Source organism: Acromyrmex echinatior, chromosome 2, assembly GCF_024713525.1.
Source record: "Acromyrmex echinatior isolate Ae372 chromosome 2, ASM2471352v2, whole genome shotgun sequence".
Classification (NCBI taxonomy): domain Eukaryota; kingdom Metazoa; phylum Arthropoda; class Insecta; order Hymenoptera; family Formicidae; genus Acromyrmex; species Acromyrmex echinatior.
In genome coordinates, this window is record NC_141853.1 from 25390880 (window position 1) to 25408882 (window position 18003).

The window sequence follows — 18003 nt, forward strand, 5'->3', positions numbered from 1 at the left end:
GCTCAAAATTTTTTGATCCAAGAACGCGATGTAATTGTCCTTTTCTTTCATTCCACGGAAAAGAAGAATTTCGATTGGTCGATTCTCTTATGCACTATGCGTTATGCAAGTCTGTGCTGCGGCCATAACATACCGGTTCTCCCCTTGCTTTTCGCACGGATGATTTAGTGGCATTTGATGTAACTCTCGATATTTCCGAATGATCTCACACTAGTGCACACCGAGTACGAGTATTTCCGAACGGCTGTTGTGTATTAGTGACAGTGAGTGTTTCTGAACGCAGCCCGAGTCGGAATGACAGATATTTTAACCTCTAACCCATGCTTATAAATCTTTCCTATGCATGTTGGACCACTCGTACATATGTCCGCTCTTCGAGCCTGAGGCTCCACCATTACCACCACGACGCAAGAGATAAAGAGATCTCTACTCACACCAGTATTAACAGAGAAAGAAACTTATCAAAATTTTCCTAGCGTCTATGGAAGAAAGATTAGACCAGAACGAACGTTATCTAGATGCACCCGTTTTAGCGTTATTCCTCAAAGGATATGTTTTATCACAGAGAGATTGTGATCTTGTAGCAAGTCTGTTTCCCGTCGCCATCCCTTTCCGCGATCACATATCAAATAATATGAGAAAAACAGTATATCACATACAATAAAATAACAATTAAGATTCCTTATATTTACAATTAATAAATACAATATATTCAATGCTAGTAGGAATCTGCGCTGTGATTCGTACGCTAAATATTATATATAATAGTTTATAAATATAAAAAGTATTAGATCATCAATAAAATTATATATATAATAATGTCAAATAATGATAAAATGTGAGTTTCAACTAACTTTTAGCCTCCTTCAACGTTGTAAAAAACTTCCTATAATGGTAATAAAACGTAATAATCCGCCAACTCCCCCATGCTACTGTCGAACGGAATCGTGAACCATAACATTTTTCTTTTTCCAATTTTTTCTGTGGAATTACTCGTCTAAATAATTTTTCGTTAACCACTTGTTTTTGAAATAGTATTGAATATAAAATATAATAAATAATCATTATTTTCCGCTCGACAGTGGTGGGTGGAGGGAGGGGGGGGGGGAGTTGGAGGATTGTCAATGAGGATTGTACCATCCATTAACGCTGCATCCCGATCCTCCACACGTGGTAATTGAACAAGGAACATCGGAACCGATGCATGTGCATTGAGAACATTTATCCCTTACTATCTTTCTCTCTCGCACAGATTTCAGTGCGAGCCATGGGAAGTATAGACAATACCCCTTTCATTTATATACAATATGTTCTAAGGCTAAGGTAAAGCATACTCCATGGATCAATTAAGAACACGCTCCATTTGCCTTACCTCAGAAGATGGTACGATTGGGGCATGTCATGCACGCATGCGTAATGGTTGAAAACATTCTGTATTGAAAAAAATATTTCAGAATCATTTTATATAAAAATGCATTTAATAAATGCGTTTTTGATATAAATATAAAAATATAATATTAATAACAATATATTGGGTCATCTAAAAAGTATCCGCGGTTTTTTGTCACTAGATGTGTGTTGATGGTCATATATCTAGTGACAAAGTACCGTGGATACTTTTTAGATGACCCAATAATATTAATAAAATAAAATAAATAAACAAAATAAAATAAATAAAATAAAAAGAAGAATTAAATAAAATAAATGAAATTAGAAAAAGTAAAAAATAAAATAAAATAATATATAATAATATAATAATACAATAAAATATAATACAATATAATATAAAAATATAATATAACTTTTATATAGAAAAATAGGCTCATGTAATGCAATGCAATAAATTAAAATGTCAAGGCTTTTTAAAAAAACGAGCAAATATAGTTAACTAATAAAATTCGTCTTTTATCGGATTGACTATTCTACATAAATTAATGTAAGTAAAAAATAAATTCTCATCAATATTGAATTAAATATAATTATTTTTTAATCAGAAATTGACATTTAATTGTACAGAATATAGTAGGATAGTCATTGATAAAATCCTCGTTCGGAATGATGTTTTATATCAAATTGTTGATTGAGTTGATTTTCGACCGATAACAACCGAAGAACCAGTTAAACACAATTTTATAATTATGGACTTTCAAACTTCTGACTTGATACTTATTTCGATCCGTAATATCTTAACGCAGGAATAACTAAATAAGATTAGCCTAGAGTGATAATTTTTATTATGTATCATATGTTAGTTGGTTGACATTGGATGAGGTTGCATAAATACGTTTTTTTTATTATCACTGATGAAGATTTTGTAAGTCGAAACGTTTGAAATTTATAGCTTTATACGAATGTAATAAAAGAATTTTATTAGTTAATTATATTTGTTCGTTTTTTAAAAAAACCTTGACATTTTAATAACTTTTATATTTATTAAAAACGCATTTATTTTGTATAAAAACGCTTTTCAAATAATCGAGGTAACACAAAATACCCGAAATGAAACGAGACACATGTCCAACCGTTCAAGTGATCTCACGGATTAGGTTAGATGATATATTCATTTGTGTCACTAAATTCGTTCGTGTCACTGAACATTGGAGCACATGAATGCAACTGCTCCAACCGCCATCTTACCTGTGATCCAAGTGCTCTCTGGGTTAATTTGGAGCATGCGACGGGAACAAATTTTATATTGGATCATCTAAAAAGTATCCACGATTTTTTGTCACTAAATAGTGTTGATGTCATATATCTAGTAACAAAGTACCGCGGATACTTTTTAGATGACTCAATATATCGCTCGCTGCTGCTCTCTGATCTCTCTTTTATGGGCGTCCCTAAGACTCTCTTCCATTGACCGTGCTTTATAAATGTGGGGAGAAGCGTCAGATATTGGATCATCTAAAAAATATCCTACTTTGTCACTAGATATATGACCATCAACACACATCTAGTGACAAAAACCGCGGATACTTTTTAGATGATCCAATACATTCCAAGAGATGCCCGCGTGTATCATTCAAGGCTGTTAGTCTATTCGGAAAAGTCATTGGACAAAAATGAAGTTATTACGGACACTCCTTTTATTCTGATTGATCAATCTTTTAATCTTCAATCTCATTCTTCAATGCGTAGTCTGATTCCAGCCAAGGATGAAATCAGACAGTGCGGAAAACAACTGTGGAATAGAGAATGCGTCATAGAAGCAATCAGCGCTATTCGGAATAACGCAGAATAGCGCTTAGTGATTGTTTCATTCTCTATTTCGCAGTTCTATTCCGCAATCAGCGCTATTCCGTACTTTTCCATCAGGTAAGTTTTGTATGCTATGTTCACATGATGCGTCAAATATGTATCTAGCATGAATATATTGGGTCATCTAAAAAGTATCCGCGGTTTTTTGTCACAAGATATATGATCATCAACACACATCTAGTGACAAAAAACCGCGGATACTTTTTAGATGACCCGATAATTTAAAAACTAACTTCATGTTTATAATTTGCTTATTAAAATGAAATATAATTTTTCAAATTGTAAAAACAATTACCACTGTTGTAGTATTTAATATTTTATAATCTGATAATAATTTTTTGAATTGCTTCAACGCATTTACTATCATTTTTTTCGCATTGTATAAATATAGCACACAAAATTGGAGGCCGATTTATCTTAAAACGAGATGAAAAAATAAAAGCGAGCAAATTTACTAGGTGACCAATGAAATATCAGTATTCTAGTAAATTCGTTCATTTTTGTAATTTTCACTTCGTTTCAAGATACAGAATCGATTCTCTGGTAATGGAAAAGTATGGAAAAGAGCATTCTCTATTCCATAGTCCTATTCCGCACTGTGAAATTTCACCCTAAGGATGAAATCACATGCGGAAAGGAATGCGTCATTGAAACACCAATTAGTGCTATTTGAAATAACGCAGAAGAATGTTGATTGGTTGCTTCTATGACGCATTCTCTACTTCACAGTCGTTTTTCGCACCGTGTGATTTTACCCTAATATGGTGGCAAGATTCTAATCCAGCTAGCAATCTAGCAGAAAAACAAGCATTGTGTGCCGCTGGCTTTATAGGCTGCGTTTCGTTTCACGCATGATGCGCATATTGCATTATTTATCTTTGTTATTCACCGAATATTAAACAAGGATAAATGATGCATCATGCGTGAAACGGAACGCAGTCATAGTCATGCTCCTTTGCAGGGGAAGGGAGGGGGATGAGAGTTCGGGGTGAGAGTCGCTTCGCGTGGAGAGTTGAAATCCATGTGGTGGATGTGGAATAGTACAATTATAGACCTCATTTTGTTTATGATTTCCTACTCTCAATAGTCAACTTTAACGCTTAATATCTGTTCGCGAGGCAGATTGACATTTTTTTCTGTCAGATTCTTTCATTTCATGCAAAAACGCATCGAATGAGCCTAATTGATTTTTGAGGTGGGGTAGCTAAACTATAATTATCGCATATACATGTGAGAATACGTGCATATACGTGAGAAGTATATAAATTTTGCAGTTTCTTTTTGTATATAATTATATATATTTTTTAAGCATCATGCCAAGCTGTTACATCAAAAATTGTACGAATCGTGTACGGATAAATGATATAAAATTTTTTAAATTACCGAAAGAATCTGTTGTTCGTCAGCAATGGCTGAAGGCCTGCGGAAAAAATGAAGGAGAATTACCTAAATCTGGTAAATTATTAAAATTTATATTAATATTTATTATCATGTAATTGTATTTTATATTATTTTGACAGATTAATAAATATATTACAAAATATAAATTTAATCTAAAGAGCTAATAAGTCTCAGAGTGTTAAAACGCTAGTTCATATCAAATCGATTTACACGAATTCCAATGTAATAAGAAGTAATAAGAAGAACTCTCTAGAATTATATAAACAATCTTTTAAACATTAGTTATACTTAATGTGACAATTGATATATAGCAAATTAAAATAATCTCAGAGACATATAAAAATTCTCACACGTTTATAAATTAGCAATGCAATTTATAAATTTGGATAACATACATTAATTATTTCTGTAGAGATGTTACCTAATGAATAAAATTGAAATATAAAATTCAAGATTTCGATTAATTGTAATTTAATTTTGATTTTTATGATTAAATATTTAAAGAAATTATTAGATACATATTCTGGAAATCTTTCTTTAATAAACTAAAATAAACTAAAGCAGGGAAATTATGTTATTAGTTTGTTATTTATATAACAAGAAAGTTAAGTTTATTAAAACATTGCTAAATTATCAGTTTAAAAATCAGTTTAAAAGGTCAAATTGTTTGTTTTTATAATGTTATGTTATAGATTTGGAAACTTCTTATTAAATTTCAATTCATATAAATCAATTTAAAACAAACCAATGTTTTAACACCCTGTGAGACTTATCAGCCCTTTAGATTAAATTTGATTTGTTATTTTTTTGAGTCTTGTGTGCATGTGGATATAGAATTTTTAAACTATAAAATATACATTTAGCAACGATATGTAGTATTCATTTCGAGGAAGACTGTTTTCGATGGACAAAGCCACAAGATAATATACCACCTAAGCAGATATGGCGATTGAAGGAAAATTCTGTCCCTACAAAATTGTTGAATATGAAAAAGAATGATAAAAGAAAAAATGATAATAAAAAAATAAAAGTGTAAGTATTTTCTTTATACAAAAAAATTTAGAGAAAGAAATATGTAATTTAATTGAATAAATTGGAAAAAAGTAAATGAGTACTTTTCTATTTTTCAGAGCAGGTGTACCAACCTATGGACAACTTGTGCAATATGCGCGAGAAAAACAGCATATACTTTCAGACGAAACAATTTGTATGGATACGAATATTTGTAAAGATGACTCCATTTTGCTTCCAAATGTTGCAATAAAAGAAATAACGTATGTAACAATTTAATCTATATTTGTCTAGTATCTTTCATTATACTATCTGCATTATATTAATGTTTGTCTTTTTTTTAATCATCATTTCTAAAGTAATCTATTATTATAATTTCTTTATTATAATTAATTATATAAATATAGGGTAACTCCGGCAGATACGCCGCGCTGGGATTTACGGAGCAGAAGTAAAAAAAAATAGGAGTGGAGATAATTTTCCCGTAACTACTTGTTACATGCCTTTATATTATATTAGTATTTTGTTATGATTTGAATTTCTTTAACATATTAATGAAATTATTGTGAATTATTGATTTGTCACTAAAATAAATAGCGCTATCATAAATTATAATCTACATGTAGGGCGTGTAAAAGACTTGGTGGTTATTTTGTGGTTATTTCGTGATACATAAGTGTAGAGGAATAGTAAAGCATGTTGTATAGCAAAATATAAGTTTTGCTCTTGTATTCTTTGTTTAATTTGTTGTCTTGTATATCCTTTCTGTTTGGGATATACCGCATTTTTAGCAGGCGGGATTATGTACAAAGTATACAAAGTGCGCAGATTGGATTCAGTGCACTAAATGCAATAAACACATTACATGAAATATATACCTCATGTAATAACACTTGTAATATACAGAGTGTCTCTTAAGTAAGGTCTGGGTATGCGCCGCATTGGGAGCATAGAATAAGTCAAGAGGAACGAAAAAATCTTATACCATTTTGAAATATCTGTAGAATTCGTAGCACGGCCCATCGCGCCTCACTTCATAGCGACGGCGCGCGCGCATGCACGCCGTGGGCTCATAAAATGAGACGCGATGGGCCGTGCTACGAATTCGCGCGGCGCGGCTTCATCGCACATTGGCTTAGACGTTTTCTTTTTTAATTCGAAAACTACAGCGGATATTTCAAAATGGTATAAGACGTTTTCATTCCCCTTGATCCATTCTACGCCCGCAATGCGGCCCAGATCTTACTTAAGAGACATCCTGTAGGAAGATTGTAATTATTTTCTGTTACTTCATATTTATCATTCTTATTTCTTAATAATACTTTGTAAACATATTTTATAAATTATTGTGTCATTTTACGTCTTATTTATAAGCATTATTTTGTGTAAAATTTTTCACGAGCTGTATGTAACTCATCTCCCGCTATGAGTAGCCGCATATTCCAACCCTATGGGATATAAATCCCACCGATACAAATAACACCGACAGTAGCCGTATACATACAGAATCCCGGCCGTGATTAATCAGGAGGGTTCTACCCTTTTGGAACATCAATAAATATTACAAAAAAGGACGTACTATTATAATAAATACAACAGAAATTAAATCAAGTCTTATTGATAATTGAAACTCTTGATTCTCAGATAAAATGTGGTAACGCTTGTTGTGCGGCGGAAGTTAATGCAATAGCCAATCATTCTTTCGCTTTTATGGAAAAGCGATAAACTGACTGGCTCTCGTGTCAATTTCCGCGACAAGCATTGCCGCGTTCTGTGTGAAAGAGCTGTAATGTTGCAATGGTTCTACTTGTAATTATTTATGTTACTGCAAGTAACGCTTTGAATATCCTCTCAGAATTAACAGAAGTTAATTTAGTGGAAGTTGAAAATGTTGTAACTGTTCAGTGAGTTGAACGTTCAATGAGCGGTTGCAAAAGAACGATATAAAAAAAACGCATACGGTTAAATGTATATATGCACATTGACAATTAATCATATTATCTACACACTTTTTTATATTATCTACACACATATATTTATAATGCTAATGCATTATCAAAAGCTTAATATACTTCTTGAGATGTATTTATAGAATAAATATTTTAACACATGCCATTAGATTTACAAAAAATTTAGACCTCTTTATTTTATAAAGGATTTGTCCCAGGGCGATTATATATTATTTTTTTATAAGTTAGTTATTTAAAGATTCTTTTGTACGGGAAGTTTAATATATTATGGAAAGATGATATATTACAATGCCATAATCGTTCAAAATGTTAAATAACTTTGTCCATTATTTATACTTATGACAAGTTTTGATAAGTTTTATGTACAGGTTCCTTTCTCTCATTATAATCTACATTAGTACTCTGGTTCATGAAAATTGACTTATACACATTCTTATTTCTTAAGAAATACACTGTACAAAAAATACAAGTCTATTATTTAAAAGACCTCAAGTATTCCTTATTTTGTTCTTTCGAATTCCTTCCACTTCAAAAAAATCCCAATGTATGTCCGCGTTTTATATGCTTGAGAAATGTTTGGAAAGTCTAATCTCTATTTCTAATGCTGTTATAAGCAATCACATCATTGATCGCCGAATATACATACATATTGAGTTTATGCAGAAAAATGAAAATGATGTTTCTAATTTTTTAACGCGACCAAGGAAATTACTTTTCGCTTATTCTGTACATCTAAGATTTAAATAAACTCATTTGTGTAAAGGAAAAGAATTGTTTTTCGCCGATGAAAGTAGGTGACAGATAATTATATATTATAAAAGTGCTTTATAGACGATATGTCTTGATAAAAGATAGGTAACGTGTATATCGTTTGTTTGGCAGTTAAAGATATGCAGTCGTCCCCAATTGAACGCGACGCGACAGAAAAGAGTTGAAATCTCTGCTGTGCGCTCGACTGCTTCGTAGATTTACCATGAGGTAGCTCGAGACTAACGGGTCATTAAAAAGTTAAATTACATTAGTAAAATCTGACTTACTAAACACAATCGATCCCGAATGGGAGATTCTGATTTTTCGCCGCGTACCCGCCGGAATACAAAAAATTATTTTTTTGCAACAAAATAATCGACTTTAAAATGTGATACATCAGGTGAAAAATATGTTAGCATTATTAAAATATCAATTATAATATAATGTAACAATTTTTAACATACGCCATATGTATGTACATATACTGACAAGGAATGATTCTGAGTTACACTAAAATGTAGCACTCCCATGTCTGTTAGTGTCTGTAATCGCGATAGGTATGAATCTATGTACTGCCATCATTAATGATGCATATACTCTCCATCTTGCCTTTTTGAGCGACATACTCCTGGCTATTTACAATTTTAACGGAGATTTCTATTCGCGCCGCCAAGTCGTACGTGCCCGCGCTGAGCAGCACAGCATGTAATTTCATGATATTACTTGCATGCGCTTCGATATCGGAATAAATTGACGAGTGGCCAGCATATTTGTAGTATGTCGAAGCTTGCGGTGAGTACAGCTGAGACTTAACATTTGGAAGATGAGTTTTGCTGCAAAAGAAAATTGCATATATATATATACATGTAAAGAGAAAATAATATAATAAGAATAGCAAATCGCAATGTTAAGCAGGCTAAATAATAATATTTTATATATATTAGATGAAAGATGTTTCTAAAATTCTAGGAATTATCCTCTAAATTTTATTTTTTATCAATATCGTAGTTAAACTATTTAACACACATTTATCACATTTAACACAAAACTATAATATTTTTTTCGTAGGCGATGTTGAAAAATTTTTCCAATATCTTTTATCTATTGATTTATAAATCGCACTAGATTCCCAAAACTTTAAAAATATCGCTTGTAAATATTTTATTTCTCTCACCTACTAGTACCTATCGTACTTATTTTAACGTCGACTCGCATCTCCGAGTGATTTTGTAAATACATTATTACGGGGATGATGCACAATCGGCTTTGCCGAAAATCATGTGCAACTTGCCTTTGGTGACTGAGAGAAAACGAGATTAGACTTTTCAGACATTCTGTTTCCAATATGGGATCCTTAAGAGGAACAATTACTGCATTTGATACGTTTTGGTCCGGACCGAAAATTTTTAAACGAGCGCCATATTCATTACGTTCAGTGCGCGGCTCCTTCGGATGATTGTATGTCTTGTTTAAATGCTCGAGCTCGAGGTGATGCTGTCCGATTGCCATCCGAGTAATCATACCGCTCTCCGTCACGTTGGCACACCATTTGACAATCAGTGTAGAATTCAGTGCCATGACATCCGATACAGAATTGCGCTCAGCATTTTGTTGCGATTGAAATTGTTGCGCGTCATTTGCACTTTCATTCATGTCCAGCGATTGAATATGACGTCTTTGTATAAAATTAATAAATGGATAACTGTCAGTCAATGTCTCGCCGGCTTCCTTGGGAGTTAAAGACACGCTTGAAATAATCGACTCGCCGTCAGCTTTCCTCTTCTTCAGCTTCAGCATCAGATGGAATACCTCTTGAGGTTGTACCTTTATGCTTGGCGGCAGAACCGAGGAGTGAAACGTGGACCATACAGTACTCTGAAGTGATACTTCTGATAAAATAATCTCATTTATGGATGGATCTTGAACTTGATTAGTATTCTTAACGGACATGATTAAATTTAACGTTGGCGAGTCGTCCTTGAATAATCTGCTTCTAGCGGCAATCGCGGTAATTTGTATCGAGTCCAACACCGTTAATTGCCAAGTGTGCCGGCACAAACGGTGTTTCAAAGTAGCTTTTGATTCGACGCTTTCGTAGTAGAAGAGCAGATCTAATCTGTAAGTGCCTTTTATGTGGGGTGCTTGCACCCAAAGTGGCATTTTGTAAGTCTCGCCCACATTCAACATATCATTTTTGGAGACTGGTAATGTCACCTTTGTGACTAACTTACTGCTCTTCTTTGCAATTGAATCTGCAAATAAAATATTGTTACATTTGATAAACCATATAATAATAATAATAATAATAATAATAATAATAATAATAATAATGGCATATTTTAGACGGACGAGAAATACAAAGATATCTTATCTACAAAAACAAAGTGATAAAATAAAATATATGTCTTAAAGACATATGCTTACCTTCATTTGCGAATTTATCAATTTCTGTATTTCCTAATGTAAAAAGTTTCGCGTCGGTGGATGCGATGTGTATGTTCATTAACGGTGCATTACCTACATTCTTTAACGTAACTTCTACCCTTTGTACCTCGCCACATAGCATTTCTGGCGATAGTTTAGTGAAGAATATCTGCGAAGAGGAATACGAATTTCAAATTTTTGTATCATATGACATAACCGTCTTTTCGTAAAACTATACCTGCATAAATGCCGCCTTCTCTATCACATTCATCTCCAGCCTATAATCCTTCCCATATATATTCACACCGGGTTTCTCTTTGATATTTTTTAGTTTGGGCGGCGTAATCTCAAATAATCTCTTACCGGCGACAATGGTCGAATTTGCTATCAATGAATCGCTTATCATCTGTACTGAATTGAACAATTTATAACTTATACCTAAGATCTTCAATTCGCCTACTCGCTTGGGCGTAAGAGACAACACGATATTCTGTTTGCATGCTGGTTGCAACAAAATTGCATCTATAATGTCCGAATCGATCGGACTTGAACTATCGGTCGTTTTTGCTTCATTCGTGACAGTCTCGTTATTGCAAGTGAATGACCACAACAGTGTCATGTCTGATAGTGGTAGTGGTATGTGTAACGGATTGTGCAACTCAATGGAATAATGCACAGGTTCGCCTAAAACTGCATTGGGTTTTACGGAGTTATTACTTATTCTAGAGTATAGCGCAATTGTTGGTTTAAATATCATAGGCGGAGAACCCTGCGCCTCGGTTATCAGCAATTCCTCCATTTTCGACCATCTCGCATCATCCGTCTCTTCAGTATTGAACGTGACGTGACTCGCTGGAATATTGCTTTCGGTTTGTTTGCCCAATGGACCGTACAGTACCTTGATATTGTTGTTATCCAATAATGGCAAAGGTAAAATAGGAAGTACTGTACAATTCGTATTATTTTCCTGAAACAACAACTACACCACTGCCCTGGATAAAAGCTATCTAAGCTATCGATTCATTGTAATTATCATTTATGTGATTGCGTATTATACTCACGTTATGAGTATGTAAAAATTCTCGTAAAAACGCAGCTTGTTGCGGAGCATGCTGTTTACTAGAAGCATTAAGTAACTTTTCAAACGCTTTTACTGCCTCGGAAATTTGTTTCAGAGATGCAGCCTGTCTGCCGATTGTGAAATGTATGTGATCCTCTGCCAAAGACCAGCCTCTTTCATAATATACCTAATATATCATATGTTTTGTTAATAAAATAACAAAGCTCTTTATAAAAAAGAAAGTTTCTAAATGCTATGCTTTCTGGAAACAATGATATATTCGGGTACTTACCTGATACGCTTGTTGATAACATCTTAAGGAATGCTTTTTTTGGCCAGCTTTCGAGAATCTATGTCCAGCCAGAACCGCGTGAAAGGCATATTTGCGCATCATTTTCGGGGCGATAAAGCAATAAGCAGCTTGCTCGAGCAGTAAAGCCGAACGTAAATCGGAATCCTCGCTGGTCATCCGTATTAACTGTTTCGCGGCTTCTCCATACAATCCCCGACCTTTCAAACACTCGGCGCTGAGCAACGTCGCCCTTGTCGCGAATTGAGGCGTTTTACAGCTATTTGCGTAAGTTAATATTGCATCGTCCATGTACTCGATAGTCTTTCTATTCGTTTCGCCTTGCATAAAAGCGCTTAAAGCAGCCATTTCAAGAGCTCCAGCGTAATACACCCAAGCTTGATCCGCTGCAAAGTCGCGCTTCGCGCTGTGATATGCCTGATAAGCAAGCGAGTAGTGACCAAACATGAAACACAGATCGCCTAAGCGTCGTAATTGTAATTCTGGCGATTCTGCTGTGTAACTAAAACATAAACGTACAAATTTTCAAAGTTATTAATCGTGTCACGTTAATATAATTAATTTCAAGATAAGAATCATGGAAAAAAGATTTTTTTCTTGTAAAACATAAAAATTAATGAGACACGATTTTTTTCTTACATTACAGCATTCGATGGCGCCGAACCTGGCACACCAGGCTTATTTGTACTAAACCATCTTTTCGTAGCACTAAATAGCGATCTACTGACTCTCTTGTTTGAAATTACATCATTCAATAAGCCAATCTGTTTTTCTACATAAGGCAACAAGCTCCGCAAACAAAATTCCGTTATTAATGTCCGTAATCTTTCTAAATCTTGGTTGGAAAGACGAGCACCATGTTGAGCAACCACATAATTCGGAGAATCCGCCCAGACATTTGTATTCATTGGTAAGTTAGTAATAACGGATTGAGCTTTGACATTAGTCGCCGGAACAAAACTTTGTGATTTCTCATTATCTGGACTGAGAGGATGAATTGTAACCGGAACTGCTTCTTGTCCAACTTCTAGATTTGTATTTGTTGACTCGGATATTTCAGAGAGACTAATTGTATCAACTCTGGCAACTAACTCCGTCAAATCTGGAGATGGTAATGTAACACAGTTGTGCGGCATTAGCGGTGTTCCAGTTTGACTCGTTCTGTAAAAGAATTGCTTTTACAGATTATATATTTCTAAAATTATGTTTGAACGATAAGATCAAAGATAAAATACAATAATTTATTAATATGTTTATAATACAAATAATTTAAAATTATAAATATAAATAATTATAAACTTATTATAATAAATTTTAATTTCTAAAAGAACATACTTTTCAGTTTCTGTAGTCAGTTCGCTCGGCATAGCAGACACTCCGCCTGTATCCGCAGGCGTACGAGGGGAACTATTTTGTTCATTATTACCAGCCAATTCCAAATGTTTTATTAAGAACTGACTCCAAGGATCGGGCAAATGTGTATTGTCGTCGGAAAGACCAGGCGGTCTCGAATTCATTTGCAACAGAAAGCAATTATTAGTACCATAAATAGTCTTCATCTCTGTAAAAACTGTTTCTGCTCTGAAAAATAGATTTCATAAACATATAAACATATAGAAAGAAGAACTGATTTATCAATTTAGTATGCTTATAAAAAAAAAAGCTGAATTAATCAATTTCTCTCAAATTCATGTAAATTTTAAAAAGGAATAACATACTTACTTATTTCTATCATCCAGAATAGCGTCGTGAACTAAGATGTAATACCTAAGAGCATTATTATTGAACCATTTAGGCAACTTTCCTGGTATACTTTGATGCAATTGCGCTCCCATAATCTGAATTCGTTCTAATGGATTGTCCTCCGCTGTGGAAACAACTATCATACATGCGAGCAGATGTTTTGTGAATTCGTGATCTGACGAAAACTGGACGCTCAAAAACATTTCTCTCCATGCTTCAAACCAAGGAACAGAAACAGGGATATCCAACTCAGTCGCGCCGATGTGAATCGTAGTTGTACGTTCGCATAAGGCAGAACCGACTGCTTCGTTCAACAACTTTTTGGCAAGACTCGGTTCTGGTGGCCGCGTGTTAATGTCTTGTATAAAAAGACGAAGATTTCTAATTGCTATCGTATTGCCTTGGGGATCTTTAAAATGTCCTAAAAACACATGCAAACAGATGTACATATTATATGTAATTCACAAAGAACAGATCTATGTGTACGTACAAGGTATATCAAAAGTCAAGCATTAATAATTTATATAAATTACATTAATATTTATCTATCATTTTGAGTCAACAAATATTTTGATTACAAGTTAATTTGAGATGATATCACAAGAGGCAATCTAGAGTTCATGAAACATGTAGCTTCAAGATTATCGTAGCGAATTCTGTTGGATATAGCAGTGTATACTGGTGACATCCATGTTGTGGTGGTAAATCCATGCACTGATTTATTCTGTGTAAAAGTGAAATGCAAATTTTTTTTCAATTGATAAAATATATATTTTATCAAATAATAATAAAGTATATTGAGGAATTTCAATACAAACAAACAAGTAAGATTCTTATTGAAATACAAAATTAAAATAGGATTAATAAAAATCTAGGACAACAATGTTATATTTAACATATTCAACTATATTTAATATACTTAATAATGTAATAAATAATTATATTATTATATTTTGAACAAGAAAAATTTTGAAGTATTTTTTATTTAGGATATCCTGATTCAATATGGCTAAGGCAAGTACTCAGAAATCTTCAGCCAATATTTATAGTTAGTTCTTACTTCCAGACCATCTTAAGTAATGCTTTAAGATACTAATGACTTTGTGATTGGCTTATGACATCTTAAGACAGTATTTTAATTTGACTTGGACTATACTAGGTTAGTGTACATTAAAGTCTCTACATAAAATAGTATCTAAATAAAGTAGCATAATATAATTAACTTCGATAATGAAATGTAGTACATGTATATTCTCTGTTTATAACAAATAATGTGATAATATCAATATGAAGTGTTTAATCATTTAAAATATTTATATATTTTTACATTTTACTTTGCTAATTTCATATAATAGCTTTTAAGTGAGTATTAATCTATAAATACAATTAGTCGAATCAATTCGCTATAGCATATTTACGTCGATTTGTGTACAACAGCCTTGATGCACATCAATGCGCACGGAGTGAGTTCAACCAAATTTGCTATTAATTAATAAAGCTTGTTAATTAGTATCTAGAATTTCACTTTTGATACATCCTGTATACACACACACACACACACACACACACACACACACACACATCGCGCGCGCGCGCGCGCACATTTACACAATGTGTGCATATCTTCGGCGAACGGATGATTTAAATGCCGCGGTTCTCGGCTTACCTTCGGTATTCAATTTGCAAAATGGCTGGAGCAATTCGACGAACGACAAATTATTCTTTTGGCATGTGGCGTCGGCAGCGGTCGAGCAAACTACGGCGACCTGTGGAGAGAACGCGTTGCCGATGAACTCCCGCGGAGTTAACTTGCACTGTGCCATGATCCTTGCATGTGGGGCCGCCGTAACATAACCCGAAAGCTGCACCTCCTTACGTATGTAACAGCGGATGTAGCGCGTTTACCACCGACTCGCGATCACATTATTTCCAGCTCCTTCGTTATCTCGTGAGTCGATGTCGTGATGATGCCCCGAATGACAACGCATCCCCGTACACTCGTGTCGATAAACATATCCAGAATCCACCACCGAACTTCACCGAGCAGCTGTTTTTTCTCCCTCTATCGTCATTAATGTCCGCCATAGAGAAGACAATTAAATGAGAATCATATGGAGTTGAATTCAGAGCAACCAATAAAAATTTAGCCTCAAATAGCGTGACTGCGCATACGATAGCATCGTGACAACCGCTGTGTTCCAAAATTCATTGCCAACGCTGAAAATCTACAGTTTACGATATATATACTATATATTTTCAGCACTGGCAGTGAATTTTGGAACACAGCCAACATATATCTTAAATTTAATTCTGTCGCGAATTATAGGTGGAACCATATATTGCTTTTTGTATTGCTATTTGTGGCACTGGCAACTTTAGCTGCGTTCCGTTTCACGCATGATGTGTATAAGCCTGGATCCTCATATGAACAATAGCGCTCTAACATCGAATGCTGATTGATGAAAAACAGACAATAGGAGTAAATTTTATTCCCACAACCGACTTTTCACAAATCAACGCTCTGTGTTAAAGCGCTGTTACCCGTATGAGGATCCGATCTTATGCATCATTTATTCTTGTTTAACATTCGATGAATAACAAGGATAAAAGATGCATCATGCCCTAATGAAAATTTTTTCTCATAATTACATCATAAAAACGAACATGATTATAATTCAAAACGTATGAAAAGAAGAGCATAAAAAACCACACAAGTTATAGTTTGTGATATTTAATTATCATTACATTAATTAAAACATTAGACGTTTCGGCCACAATCTGGCCGTCCTCAGTAAATTCACAATATTCTTAAAACGCAGAGTTACATATAGCTGACATTAAATTCAACCGTATAATATAATTATATAAACGTGTTCATTCATATGTGAAGATGCCTCGTATAATAATGTTACACTGCCAATTATCATATCAAGAAAAGTGTAGAATTTCCAGATTCTAATTTAACAAATTTGCGTATCATTAATATCTTCTAATTGAAATGTGTAAGAATAGAATCGTTACCTGTTTTACAGCAAAAAAATATAATGATGAATCTCAAGTACATCCGTAGCACAGATGGAAATTTGTCGTGACATTGTTATTATTTGTCATATCATATATTTTACCACTATTTATATATATGAGTCAAAAATTTAGAAAGTTCTAGAATTATTTATTAAGTGTGAGAGAGATCTTTCTTAAGAAGAGGAAGATAAACATCAGGCAGACCTTCAGTGTCACTTTGCTTATTGATACCACTTATTTGGTCTTTTATATATATCATTTCAGAAATTCTTCTTTTCATTAATGATTGTTCTGTGTATAAAATTCTTATGTTATCCCAATCCAATTCATGCATCTCATTCAACTGGTGACGTGAAATCACTGATATTTCGGAAGTGGATTTTCTTATGTCAGCCTTATGTTCTTTTATACGAGTTTTTAATTTCCTTTTTGTTTGGCCATAACATAAGAAGATTCACAATTTAAATAATTAATTTAGACTACTCCACAATGGTCATCCTTAAGCAAAGGATCTTTTCCAGTTTTTATAAATGTATTCATTTTATTCATAGGTTTATAAGCTATATTAAAGTCATGAATATGTGAAAGTTTTTTGAATTTTTCAGATACTTTGCTTAAATATGATATTGTGAAAAACTTTTTCTTTGAATTAGCATTAGAATCACATTCGTTATTCTTTTCCTCACGATTTTGATCTAAATTAGTTCTACTTTCCAAGGTTTTTATTCTATTTTTTATTGTTGAAAATATGAATTTAATGTCAGCTATATGTAACTCTGCGTTTTAAGAATATTGTGAATTTACTGAGGATGGCCAGATTGTGGCCGAAACATCTAATGTTTTAATTAATGTAATGATAATTAAATATCACAAACTATAACTTGTGCGATGGTTTTTTATGCTCTTCTTTTACGTTTTCTCATAATTATTATATGAATTGGAATATTTTCAGAAATATTCAGAAATATTTGGAAAGTTTACATCTTCTCTCAGAATTTTTCATACAAGTGAATTAATTAAATATTTAAATGTATTTAATAACCGAAATATAA

The 18003-nt window shown here is 33.4% G+C and overlaps 2 protein-coding genes and 2 long non-coding RNA genes across 8 annotated transcripts; 1 reads left to right on the top strand and 3 right to left on the bottom strand.

Moving 5' to 3' along the window:
- Window positions 1-904: 904 nt before the first annotated feature.
- On the bottom strand, window positions 905-2732 carry LOC147910679 (uncharacterized). The gene is made up of 2 exons (XR_015544075.1): window positions 2495-2732; window positions 905-1431 (listed from the first exon to the last, which is right to left on the bottom strand). It is a non-coding gene; the product is annotated as an uncharacterized LOC147910679 (long non-coding RNA).
- A 1272-nt stretch (window positions 2733-4004) lies between these two features.
- LOC105148227 (uncharacterized) lies at window positions 4005-6401 on the top strand. 5 transcript variants are annotated; one of them, XM_087416937.1, is made up of 6 exons: window positions 4013-4246; window positions 4346-4453; window positions 4568-4713; window positions 5523-5691; window positions 5790-5933; window positions 6078-6401. In XM_087416937.1, the coding sequence occupies exons 3-6, from the start codon at window positions 4572-4574 to the stop codon at window positions 6133-6135; spliced, it is 513 nt and encodes a 170-aa protein (XP_087273063.1). In that variant the 5' UTR covers window positions 4013-4246; window positions 4346-4453; window positions 4568-4571; the 3' UTR covers window positions 6136-6401. The 5 variants fall into 5 exon arrangements, with proteins under 5 accessions (XP_087273064.1, XP_011058238.1, XP_011058158.1 ...); XM_087416938.1 differs by lacking the exon at window positions 4346-4453 and having other exon boundaries at window positions 4005-4246; window positions 5795-5933; XM_011059936.2 differs by having other exon boundaries at window positions 4009-4488.
- Window positions 6145-7637, bottom strand: LOC147910680 (uncharacterized). Its single transcript, XR_015548507.1, has 2 exons — window positions 6800-7637; window positions 6145-6698 (listed from the first exon to the last, which is right to left on the bottom strand). It is a non-coding gene; the product is annotated as an uncharacterized LOC147910680 (long non-coding RNA).
- Window positions 7638-7785: 148 nt separating this feature from the next.
- l(3)76BDm (trafficking protein particle complex subunit 8 homolog l(3)76BDm) lies at window positions 7786-16966 on the bottom strand. Its single transcript, XM_011059736.2, has 11 exons — window positions 16949-16966; window positions 15594-15989; window positions 13907-14348; window positions 13520-13765; window positions 12824-13345; window positions 12167-12686; window positions 11876-12061; window positions 11053-11793; window positions 10815-10983; window positions 9565-10642; window positions 7786-9223 (listed from the first exon to the last, which is right to left on the bottom strand). Exons 2-11 carry the CDS (start codon window positions 15748-15750, stop codon window positions 8956-8958), a joined length of 4329 nt encoding a protein of 1442 aa, XP_011058038.1. The 5' UTR covers window positions 15751-15989; window positions 16949-16966; the 3' UTR covers window positions 7786-8955.
- Window positions 16967-18003: the final 1037 nt, after the last annotated feature.

Bases quoted from the DNA above. Each gene is read 5' to 3' on its own strand.
- LOC105148227 (XM_011059856.2), top strand. From the start codon at position 4,206: ATGCTCCTTTGCAGGGGAAGGGAGGGGGATGAGAGTTCGGG. The intron at 4,247-4,567 runs GTGAGAGTCGCT...ATATTTTTTAAG, and splicing joins GAGGGGGATGAGAGTTCGGG to CATCATGCCAAGCTGTTACA. The intron at 5,692-5,789 runs GTAAGTATTTTC...TCTATTTTTCAG, and splicing joins GATAATAAAAAAATAAAAGT to AGCAGGTGTACCAACCTATG.